The 12737-nt window shown below is 35.0% G+C and overlaps 1 protein-coding gene across 4 annotated transcripts in view; it reads left to right on the top strand.

Moving 5' to 3' along the window:
* Positions 1-12737, top strand: part of Trpm7 (transient receptor potential cation channel subfamily M member 7) — a 98898-nt gene that overhangs the window by 44553 nt on the left and 41608 nt on the right. For all 4 annotated transcript variants that reach the window (XM_063248631.1, XM_063248617.1, XM_063248626.1 and 1 more), the window contains exons 12-19: positions 2650-2784; positions 4500-4553; positions 7115-7255; positions 7657-7791; positions 8989-9269; positions 10345-10573; positions 11720-11875; positions 11949-12092. In XM_063248631.1, the coding sequence (XP_063104701.1) occupies positions 2650-2784; positions 4500-4553; positions 7115-7255; positions 7657-7791; positions 8989-9269; positions 10345-10573; positions 11720-11875; positions 11949-12092 (1275 nt within the window). The remainder of the gene's footprint in view (positions 1-2649; positions 2785-4499; positions 4554-7114; positions 7256-7656; positions 7792-8988; positions 9270-10344; positions 10574-11719; positions 11876-11948; positions 12093-12737) is intronic.

The raw sequence follows: 12737 nt of genomic DNA, 5'->3' as shown, positions 1-12737 counted from the left end.
TGATAAAATCTTTTTTTAAAATAGGATATGTAGATTTTGGAACAAGTTCTTGTGCAAGTAAACTCATTTTGGCACTTCTTTGGATATTTAGTTCTGTTTCCCTGCTGTCTTCCCATCCCACGAAGTGGAAAATTCCTATTCCCGATTACTGAGTTGAAAACTTCAGTACTATTGTTTGCTTGTTTCTTCCTCTTATATCCCAGTCCAATTCCACCTGAAAATCTTAACAGATACAATTTTAAAATACCCAGTTCTGTTATCCTGATTTAACCTATTATTCTTCTGTGTTGTTCAGTAGCATTCATTTTGTTTTCCTACTCTCATTCGTCCTCTCCTTTTATAGACAGAAGGTGTCTTCGATCACATTCTCCCGGAGCACAACCCAGAACTTTTATGATGGCGAATGAGGCTTCGCATCATCTGACCCATTGCCACCTCTGACCTTACAAACTACATACTATTGTTGCCTCTGCTGTCTTTCATGGCCCTTGTTGGCTTTTGTTGTTTTCATACACATCAAACATAATCCTATCTCCAGGTTTTGTTCTGGTCCCAGCCTCCAGCCCCCTGGGTTTACTTCCGTGCATATCTGTTGGCCTATAACCAAATAATCTGCTCTTCACTTAAACTTCCTCTATCTGCCCTGTTTTAGTAGTGTCCTCTTTTGCCACTGTTTTCTCTAATATTTACTCTAGTAGAAATATTTGTTGATTATAGTTTGCCTTTAAAAGGTATTAATACACATGGAATGGATCTCTGTATATTCTTGAGGAAGATTGAAATGTGACAGAAAAGCACATAAAACAGGCTAATCAACACTTAGTGTAATATGGTCCCATTTTTCAGTGAACAGTGTGTGTGAATGAACTTACATACGTACCCCCCAAAAAAAATAACCAAAAGGATGTTTTCAGAATCCTAACAGTACTATTTTTGTGATCATCTTTGCTATTTTTTTCTAGCATTTACCATCAGACAAATGTTGTAGCAGTAGTAATGTTTATGATTTCTGATTACTTCTAGAAATTAAAGTTTATTTTCCTTTCAAGACAGGGTTTCACCTGCATGCAGTTCAGGCTGGCCTTGAACTTGCATCAGTCTTCCTGCCTCAGCCTCTTGTGTGCTGAGATTACAAGGGTATACTACCATGCTCAACTTTAGAAAATAAATTTATGAGGGCGAAATTTTTAAAAGTTTATTGCTGTATTCACAGCCCTTAAGTAGCAAGCACTTGACAAATTTTCTTCACATGTAGTATAAGCTATATCTGTTTTTAAAAATCTTGAGTTAGAATATAAACAGCAAGTTGCAGAAAACTGGACAATTTGATTGTAGTTGTGGCAGATTTTCTTTGTGAATGTGGTGACATTTCTGCATGTCTATATGCATATTCTCTGTGTTATCTTAATACTTCTTAAATTTATCTTCAATGCTGGGGACCAAACCCTGGGCCTCTAGCATGGTGGGCAAGCACTATCACCAGGCTACATTCCCTGCCACTTTGTACCTTTGTAGAGTTGGTAATGTGGCATATGTCTAAAGAAGATGAGAGCCAAAAGAGGAAAAGTTTAATTTTATATATTTTTTTTGTGGTGTTCGAAGGTTTTTAAGCATAATACTGTATTTTCTATGTAATCGAAAAGAGACAGACCACTTTCCCTCTTGCAGAAGGAGAAAGAGATGTTGTTTGAGGTAAGCTAAAAGTTGTAAGCCACCGTTTTAATTCTTGAATAATTTGATGACTAGACTGTCAGTCTCCTCAGAGAGAAAGGCTTGCATGGAGCTTTTGTCTTTCCTATATGTGTATCTGGTATAATGTTACCTGTTTGGTTTTATGCTTCATACTAAACTTGAAGTTTATAGAACAATTTTTTTCTGTTCAGTACATATTGAATGAAATAATGCTGCCTACAGTGCAGATTTGTTTATTATAGCTGCATCTTTTTTTTTTTTTTAAGTTGAGAAAATTTAGTCAAGGTGTGATGATGTGCTAGGACAGTGGTTTAAACGCATTTAGATAGAATGCTCCTTTATTAAGGACAACAGTTAAAGGGCAGTGATGTAGCTCAGTGATAAGGTTCCTTCTTGGCAACTGTGAGTACCTGGCTTTAATCCCTAATACCACCAAAAAGCAGAACAAAATAAAAAATGAAAACAAAAATTTGTTATGCTTTTTTTAGTGTATCAAATGAAAATTCAAAAAGCCAGGTGTGGTGATGCACACCTGTAATCCCAGTACTCAGAAGGCTCAAGCAGGAGTATCACTGTGAGTTTCAAGACCAGCCTCAACCACAGCGAAACCTGCCTCAAAAAAGAACCCTCCCCCCAAAAAAGAAAAGAAATTTCATACATTTTAATAAGACAAAAAATTCACAAAAATATTTTAGTTATCACTTGACACTGAACTTTGTGATCATTTTCTCCATGTAACACTTGTTCTCTTACAGAAATGTTTATGAAATATTCTTTGAGAAATTGTGTTCTAATGAGGTCTTTTTATGTTTTCTAAATACCTTAAGATCTAGCCTGTTTCACATCGTTCTAATTTTATTCTAAAATGGAACAAGTAGATGTAAGTCCTATAGACTTAACATTTAGAAATTGTTGGTATGACATGAGTATGTGTTATTTATTTTAATATTCTTCTAGGTTGGGTCCTTGGAACAAGCTATGCTTGATGCTCTTGTAATGGATAGAGTTGCATTTGTAAAACTTCTAATTGAAAATGGAGTAAGCATGCATAAGTTCCTTACCATTCCAAGACTGGAAGAACTTTACAACACTGTAAGTGTGAGATAAAATTCTTTGTTAGTCTCATCATCTTTTGGAAATGTTGTTTTAAAACTAAATGTATCTTTTGCTGTTAATAAAGCCTTTCGAGTCTCTCTTGGTTACAGGGTAAGAAATACAAACATAATTAGTATGGATTGTTCATATGATAGTCTGCAACTTTGTGGGATTTTTAAAATTTTTTATGTATTTATTTATTTTTTTGAGACGGAGTCTTACTATGCTGTTCAGGCTTGCCTGGGATTCACTTTTTAGACTATCCTGGTCTCGAACTTGGAACAATCCCCTGAGTACTAGGATTACAGGTGTTTGCCTGGCGGTGCCTGTTGAAGACTTCTTTTTACCAAGGCCATATAGCAGTGATGGTGAATCTTTTAGACCTTTCAATTAAAACAGCCTGCTGCAACACATGTATTGCAGATTTCTTACCAAATAGGAAAGAGATAACAGACTTAGCCCTATCTCCTCTTTCCTCCTTTTGAAAAACCAGAATCAACTTCTTAATTAGAGAATGATGGTATTTCTGTTGATTGCTTTGCTTGAAGGGATCATGGGAATTTGTTACTCTTGTTACAAAGCCTTTCTTTTTTCATTTCAAATTTCATGCCATTAGCATTTGACCTTTTGTTGTGGTTTTCTGTGGTACCACTATGAATTTAATTGAGTTGTGCATAGAGGAGCACTGTGCTTCAGTGCTAGCTTTCTCACTTCGACTTTTCTTTAAAGCTGTATCCAGTCATTCATGGATTTGTACTTATTTATCTGCTTTCAGTCCTGATGTTTTAATACCATTCAGTCATTACTAGTCTGCATCAGTAACTTTTTCTGCATCAATAACTTTTTAATAATCTGATTTCCTTATTGATACTGTTCTCACATCCATTCTTTATTTTTGCAATGATGTTGCAATATACCTTTCTGCAGTTAAAAACCTTTGGTGGCTGCCTGTTGTGTATGTAGTAGAGGTCTGAAAAATAAAAATAAAGAATGCTGTCAAAGTAAGGTGAGCATGATGATAAAACTTGTGATTAGCCCCGATAGAGTATTCATGAAGAGAATTAATAAAGGTTTAAGCATTTGCTACCCAAACTCTTTAAAATTCTTATACACTCTGATGATTAGTGACAAAAGAGAGGAGCATTTCACAAGAAGGGAACGTGTAGCTCTACTACCAATGAAAGAAACAAATTTTGTTTTTATTTTTTAAGCCATTAAGGAAATTTATTAGTTTTTTTTTTGTCAAAGAATAAAGATATAGCTGTGAAGTTTACACCATTGACATGACTTACTTTTTGTTTTTTGGAGGTTTTTTTTGTTTTGTTTTTGTCTCAAGATAGTTTTGCTTTGTACTTCAAGCTGGCCGAGAACTCACTAGGTAGTCCAGACTGGCCTCAAATTCATGGCAGTCCTCCTGCCTCAGCCTTCTGAGTTCTTGTGTTACAGCTGTGCCTGACTGTGCCTAGCAATATCAATGTAACTTTTATAAAACAAAAATTTATGTGTGAGTCTCTGAAATCATTCCTGTTTTTGATAGTACTTATAACAGTATGTGAAATGATTATATTCTTAACCTGTGTTCCAAAGAAATAACTCCAAAGCAATATATAATTTGTAGATGAGAATCCTTGTATGTCCCATACGTAGTAAGGAAAATTAAGTTCTTTTAGAAAAAAACAATGATTTCTTTTTTTTTTCCTCTCTTCCTACAGAAACAAGGCCCAACTAATCCAATGCTACTTCATCTTGTTCGAGATGTCAAACAGGTAAGAGGTGGTTTTGTTTTTGAAAATGTTATTGTAAAAAGCCATTCACATTTCATTTATTTTGAGGAAAGCATTTAAGTACATTTTAAGATGGGCAGTAAAACAACAAGATACAAAATAAAATAAGGTTAAATTTATGATAGGAGTAAAAAGCATAATGTATCAGCAATAACGGAAAAAGAAAGTTTATGAAACTACGGCAAGTGTCTTGATATCTTAGTCATCCTTGATAGAATGTGGTTTTCTGTGGTACCACAGTGTGCCCCACTGTGCCTAGCAATATCAGTGTGATTTTCCATGAAAGGGAGATCATTGATAAAATTGTTTACTCTTTCTCTATATTCATCAGAAACTTGTTTAGAGATTTTTCTCAATATGAAAGACACTGAAGAATGAAATTGAGGTATATTGGGTGGTGGTCTTTGAGGCTCTCTGCCCCTCTGTATAAAGGCATCTGGTATTGATGATGACTTTGTGCACATGCCATCATAGGGTCTGATATTGCTCTGCACTGGCTGGCTTCATAGCTGTTGGGAGTCTCTGTGACTTCACAGTTTTAAACATGATATGCTTTCTTTTTAAACTACTAGTTTTTCACTTTCTGTTATGCATATAGTATTAAAAAACTGAAAACTTAGGCATGTTAGTTTCTCCTTTACTTTCCTATAGTTCGCAACTTATTGGCTCCTAAAACAGCATTCTATATGTGAATTTAAGCTTTATTATTAAAAATTTTGTTTCATTCAATTTTTTATGAGTTTCTTTATAGCATTATTTTATATTTCACACAGGATAAATTTATATACGTAAAGCATATGTCATATTGACATAGTATTTTCAGAGTTGTGCAGCTGTTGCCACAGTCTGATGTTATTTAGAGCACTAACAGTAGCTCAAGGCAGGCATGGTGCTGTGCACCTATAATGTCAGCACTTTGGCTAAGGCAGGAGGATCTCAAATTTGAGCCTTTTCAATTAGTAGCCTAATCAATGTAACCTGTTAGTAAGGCTCTACCTCAAAATAAGAAATGAAAAAGACTGCAGATGTAGTTTCAAGCTAAGGGCTCTCTATAGGATTTTGCTCAGTGGTACAAGCAAAACAGAATGCCAGTACTTGAGAAAGTGACTCTATTCCCATTAACTGTCACTCCATATTCCTGCTCCTTTCCTGTTTCTCACCTGTTGCCTTCACCCTAGAAAGTTAATTTCAGTATTTGCCTATTCTGGACATTCCTAATGGACAGTCTTAGACCAGGAGTTCTTAAACATTATTGCATTATAATTTTCTTAGATGAGTCAGCACAAAGAAGTATAATACTAGGCTGGCAAATTCAGCTTAGAGGCAGAGGAGTGACTGTGAATGCGTAATGGCCTGTATTTAATCCCCAACATGCTGCTTCCCCAAAAAGAGAAAAAAATAGTAGTAGTATAGTATTTAAACCAAACTCTGGAAAGAAATGAGAGAGGCTACATTGATTGATACATTGGTGACTATAATATGCCAAATTGTTTTATTTCTGTATAAATTCTGAAATAGAAGTAATTCAGTATTTGCTGATTCAAATTAATGTTGAGTTTATAAGCACTGTCAGTATCATTGGAGACATAAGTTAGTCATGATTTTTTTAAATTACTCAGATTATTTACATGAGTTTAAATATGTACTGTTCAAGTAGACCCATATATTTGTGACATGTTTAAAAAACTAAAAGACTATGAAGATAGCATCTTTAGTCAAAGCACATTTTGAAGTTGCTTGAACTCAAAACACATATATATTTTAAATATTTGATCAATTTTTTAAAAATAGAGTTGCTATGTAGAATTAGAAATTTGAATAGGGAACAAAAATATTAAAGATATAAACATAGAAAAAATTATAACTCATGGAGGCTGAGGCAGGAGGATCACAGTCCAGGTTATAAAGTGAGATGCTGTCTTAAAAAAACAAAATTAAAAATTAGTTTCAAAAATCAGTGATAAAGGAAATAGGAAAGATGGTGTTGGTGAGAGAAGGCAGAATCACGCTGATGGATTAGCCTTCTTTAAGGTTATTTACTGAAATTACCAGGTTTTTATGATATGTACTGCCATGAAAATGGTACCATGAAAATGGAATACTGGTAGTAGTTACTCCTTTGCTGGTATTTGCCAGATGTTAGGGCAGTGGAAAACCAAATTATCTTCTTGCTTTGGGCTGTACTCCTGTCCCATTCCATACTTTTCAAGTTTCAGAACCTTGAAATCTTCTCCACAAAGGAAATAGAGAAACAAGTATGGCAATATGTCTCTAACCCCAGCTACTCAGAGGCTGAGAAAGAGGGTGCTAGGATTAAGTCCAGTCATGCCAATTTAAGAGACCATGAAAATGACCCAGGGTTGTAGATCAGTGACAGAATGCTCGGCTAGCATGTGTGAACCCCTCAATTCAATTCTTAGTAACACACATTTTGTGTGTGCGCACGTAAGTGTATGCTTGGTACCCCAGCTTCTTAAAAGAAAACAGTTTGGCATGGTAGTGTTGACAAATGTTACTGTATCTGTTTAATGTTTTGCTTGTAGGGAAATCTTCCTCCAGGATATAAGATCACTCTGATTGACATAGGACTTGTTATTGAATATCTCATGGGCGGAACCTACAGATGCACCTATACTCGGAAACGTTTCCGATTAATATATAATAGTCTTGGTGGAAATAATCGGGTATGTAGAATTTGGGGGGACGTTTTTGTGTTTTAAAGTTAACCCATGCGCTGTAGATGTTAAAAATTAGTAACATGGTGAATGTAATATCTTTAATATATGAGGTTTCAACCAAGAGGTACTAGATATTGCTGGAATATTTTATAAGCTGGACATGGTGATGAATGCCTGTGGTCTCAGCTACTCAGGCTGAGGTCAGAGGATCATGAGCCCACGAATTTGAGACCAGCCTGAGCAATAGAATGAGACCCTGTCTCAAAAAATTATCATAATTGAAAATGCTAAACCAGTAATATTTAGCTTGTGTGCATGCACAGATACTTGCTTACATATGAATATAATTGAATTTTTGTATTACCAGCACAGTGAAGCCATAAAAACTAATAAGCTCTAATTTGCAGAGGTCTGGCCGTAATACTTCCAGCAGCACTCCTCAGTTGCGAAAGAGTCATGAATCTTTTGGCAGTCGAGCAGATAAGAAGGAGAAAATGAGACATAATCATTTTATTAAAACAGCACAGCCCTACAGACCAAAGGTATGTGTGTTTGTTATTTTAAAGAAAATGTTTATTTAGTTTACCAAAGCATGTTAGTATAAACCCTTTCTGGATTTTAATCTTGTTCTTTCTATTTAGTTAGTATTACTAAGTAAAAGTTTATTTTGGTGAGAATTATTTCTGATAATTTGTTTGAATCTTTGTTTTGTCATGCAGAGATATTCATTGTGAGTTGATGTAAGCTTTTCATGTGTATAATGAAATTTTCAACATCTTTAAGTCATTCCATTTTCACTTAGTTAATATGTACAAAAGTGTTATCTAAACTTTCATTAAAACTGTTTTACTAGATATTAGTTGAAGTATGCCTTGGGAAACATTTATTACAGGCATATTCAGATATTTGGTGAGGTGGTGCTAGAGATTGAACCTACAGCCTTCATTCACACTGAGGTATATTTCCAGCCATTTTCATTTTTTATTTGTTTTTTTAATTTTGTTTTTGTCTCTCGTTTTCTTTCTTTCTTCTTCTTCTTCTTCTTTTTTTTTTTTTTTTTTTGGTACTGTGAATCAAAACTCACGACCTTGCATTTGCCAAACAGGTGCTTGTGCTTGTGCCACTGAGCTATCCAGCTCTTTGTTTTTTTGAAATAGTTTCACTATGCAATTCAGACTGGCCTTGAACATACATTGTAGCCCAGACTGGCCTCGAGCTCCCAGCGCTGAATCCTGCCTCAGTGCTGAGATTAGAGGCTTGTGCCATGAGGCCCAGGCAGTGTCTCTTTTAAGTTGCCATGCTGGACTTGAATTTACTGTCCTTTGCCTTAGTCTCCCAGAGTGCATGGATTACAAGTGTGTACTACAGGTTCAGTTTTAAATAACATTTTTATAAAATAAATTATAAGCTATACATGCCTGTGTCCCAACTACTCAGGAGGCTGAAGCAAAAGGATTGTAATTTGGGGCCCAGTCTGAGCAACTTAGTGAGACTTTGTCTTAAAATCAAATTAAATACAGAAGACTGGGATATAACTCAGTGGTAGGGTGCTTTCCCAGCATTTTGTGAGGCCTTGGTTTAAGACCTAGTACTATGAAATAAAATTTATGAAGTTTATATGTTCTGTTATGGGTAGTTTTATGAAATTGAAAAATAGAGAAAAGGAAATTTATATGAATTTACTAACACAGGTGTTGACCTTGGTACAATGAATCTTACACACTTATTTTCCCTCAAAGATTGATACAGCTGTGGAGGAAGGAAAGAAGAAAAAAACCAAAGATGATATTGTAGATATTGATGACCCAGAAACCAAACGCTTTCCGTACCCACTGAATGAACTGTTGATTTGGGCTTGCCTTATGAAGAGGCAGGTCATGGCCCGTTTTCTGTGGCAGCATGGTGAGGAGTCCATGGCTAAGGCATTAGTTGCCTGTAAGATCTATCGTTCAATGGCATATGAAGCAAAGCAGAGTGACCTGGTGGATGATACCTCAGAAGAATTGAAGCAATATTCCAAGTAAGTGATCTTTTATCATTTAAAAGCTTTTTAAAAGTACACAGTATATACAGTGTTTGGATGTTACATTGCTTTGAACTTTGTGCATTTATTAATGTGTATGTATATATAAAATTTATGATAAAGTTGAGAGAAAATTATTTCTAAATATATTAGCTATTCCTAAAAATGTGGGACAAAATTTTTGTGCTTTGTGAAAGGTCTATCATTACTGTTTGCAATTCAAGAAAGAAGTCAGCTTAATAATTGTACTAGTAGCAGTTAGAAGAATTACATTTGAAATGGTGAGGGGGAAAAAAAAGATCTGTTTGAGGCGTGTTCCAGGGTAATGGACTGATTTCAACATGGGGATATTTTGGATGATGTAGTCACATACATAAACGAATTAAATTTTGGGGGGAGTTTATGCTATAAATAGTGCATGTAGGGGAGTATTGTCATATTATACTGGAAATGAATTCGAGGAAGTGTTCTAATAAATACTTGGATTCTGTCTTCAAATGGGCTGTGTATGGAAGAGCAACAGCTGTTCCTGAAAATCACTTGTACAGGGATCCTGCGATTGCTTAGAAGATTTCAACATTTGTCATTAGGTTGTACCACAACCACGTTACTCCTCCGTGCATATCAGCTCTTCTGTGTTTGAAAAGATAATGCAGAAACTTCTTTGAGCAGGACACTTCAGTGTTGTTAGTTTTGGTTTCTTGTGAGACTTAGTTTCCAAGACCAGAAGATGGTGCTCTGCATGTACCTATTTCAGTTCTATACTTAATGTGACATACTTCAGGATTTTCTGATCTTCAAATAGATGTAGTAGATGTTTGAACATAGAGCTTTGTTCTGATGCCTCACAGTTTCATCAGTCTGTGTGAAAATACTGAAAACTAAAACATATTAGGAAGGAATTTTAAATTAGTTGATTAAAACTCTTACTTGTGGGCCAGGGGTATATAGCTCAGCGACCGAGTGTTTGCATAGCAGGCATGAAGCCCAAGGTTTATGCAATAAAAGCCTAGACAGTAACAGATTATGGCAGATTTATCAGTCTGAATATATTTGGCATTTCTTTTTGTAGTGATTTTGGTCAACTGGCAGTTGAATTACTAGAACAATCCTTCAGACAAGATGAAACCATGGCTATGAAATTACTCACATATGAACTGAAAAACTGGAGTAATTCCACTTGCTTGAAATTAGCAGTTTCTTCAAGACTCAGACCTTTTGTAGCCCACACCTGTACCCAAATGTTGTTGTCAGATATGTGGATGGGAAGACTGAATATGAGGAAAAATTCCTGGTACAAGGTATACCTTTGAAATAATTTGCCGTTTAAGTATGTGGTTAGATGACACGAATAGAGAAATTCGTGTTAGATACATAGGAATGCCCTTTGATTGGGGAGCAGTTGAGAGAGGAGGGAAAGAGTGGCTGGTGCCTCATCTAAGTGGCTTAATGTACTCCTTGCTTTCTCCTGCACTTTTTTTCTGGAACTTTCTTACGTGTGTGGGATGATTGCTCTCTCTAAACCATATGAGGAGCTGAAGTAGAGCACACTGTTTGGTATTCATGGCTCTGGGCAGTCATCAAAAGAATTACTGTTTGACAAAAGGTTGATTCCCAAGTTTTAAAATTTCAGACTACTAATGTAGTCTGTTACTTTTAAGCAATTGGAAATATATTGGGTATTTCCATATGTCCATTCTTCAGAGTTAAGAATTTGGGCAAAGTAGCTGGTCCGTTGTAGCTTCGTTATAGTGCAGGACTCTGCTTTAAAATTCCCTTTCATTTTCTCATGTCTTTTTCAATGAGGTACAGAAATTTAGAAGGCAGAAATCATCCTCGTGGTTTAACCATTAATCCTGGTCTAAAAATAACAGTGAAGGAGTAGCTTAACAAAAAGCCTCTTACACAATTATAATTTCTTCTTGCTTTAGAATTTGCAAATAATACATAAAATTTTAAAAATCTTTGTTGATAGAGGCATGAGCTGAGTAATCAAGTTATGATATGGAACACTCGCAAAGAGATTTAGGATAAAGTACATAGCACCTTCATAATGCTTGAGTTTTGCTTAAAAATATTTTTTCTGCAAAAATTGTTTTCTATTTAAAGGACATATCTGTTGTATTAAATTAACTCAGCACTCATCATAATACTGCAACATGTTCCTATTTGTTTTTTTTTTAACCAGTCCCGGGAATCGAACTCACGACTGCGTGCTTGCAAGGCAGGCACTTATGCCGCTGAGCTAAATCCCCAGCCCCCATGTTCCTATTTGTTAAAACAATCCTAGGCCTCTAAATAAAGTATTACACACACACACACACACACACAATTTTGGGGGTGCATTTTGCCTCCATTTCTAGGGGGAAAATAACTATTGTATTTTTTGGTAACTTTATATTCTTAAAGTTCATTGATTTAAAGATATTTGTTTCTAAAATTTGTAGGTCATATTAAGCATTTTAGTTCCACCAGCCATATTAATGTTAGAATATAAAACCAAGGCTGAAATGTCCCATATTCCACAATCTCAAGATGCTCATCAGATGACAATGGAAGACAGTGAAAACAACTTTCAAAACATAACCGAAGACATTCCTATGGTAAGGAAGAAAAATTTTAAAGTAAATGCAGGTTTGTTATGAATACAATAGTAAATATATTTTTTAATTTTAGGAAATATTTAAAGAAGTGAAGATTTTGGACAGTCATGAAGGAAAGAATGAAATGGAAATGCATATAAAATCAAAAAAGCTTCCGTTCACACGCAAGTTTTATGCCTTTTATCATGCGCCAATCGTAAAATTCTGGTTTAACACGGTATGTTTTTGAATGACATATTTTGTGCATGCACACCATGCACTTGGGAGAGTAGAGTGTTTGTTAAAAATATGCTTTAAAAGGGGGTCTTTGGTCTAGAATCCATGCTCATATTCTTTGTAGGTTAAATAATAAAAAGGTGTTTTTCATTTAGGAGAGCAACAGTCAGTTTGACTTAGTGTTATCCAAGTTGCTGATATCTAGAATCATAAATACCAACAAATCTTAGTTCTAATTGGAAATAAATTTTATTTAAAAAATATGGAAATGACAGACACTTATAAGTGCTACTAAAACAAGTGAGATGTTGACAAAAGAAATTCAGGTATACAATTATAATTTTGTTGTACTTTAAGATTTTGCAGATAATCCACAAAAGTTTTAAAATAGTCCTGTTTGATGGTAAAGAGTAACCCACATGATTTGTCTGGTTTCATTTATAGTGGCTGGTTTCTTTATTAATGTTCTTGATTACCTGCCACATTAGCTTTTTCTCACTTTATGGAAAAGTGGACTTCCTTAGCAGATTAAAGAACATATATTCATAAATGATAGACTCACCCATTGAACTATAATTGTTGATTTATTGTTTTGGTTGTTTTTATTGGGAGAAAGAACCATAAACTCTAGAAACTTCTAAATGGC

Source organism: Cavia porcellus, unplaced genomic scaffold, assembly GCF_034190915.1.
Source record: "Cavia porcellus strain 051 isolate PalLab524CR breed Dunkin Hartley unplaced genomic scaffold, mCavPor4.1 scaffold_1, whole genome shotgun sequence".
NCBI lineage: Eukaryota > Metazoa > Chordata > Mammalia > Rodentia > Caviidae > Cavia > Cavia porcellus.
This window is presented reverse-complemented; position numbering and strand designations above follow the sequence as displayed.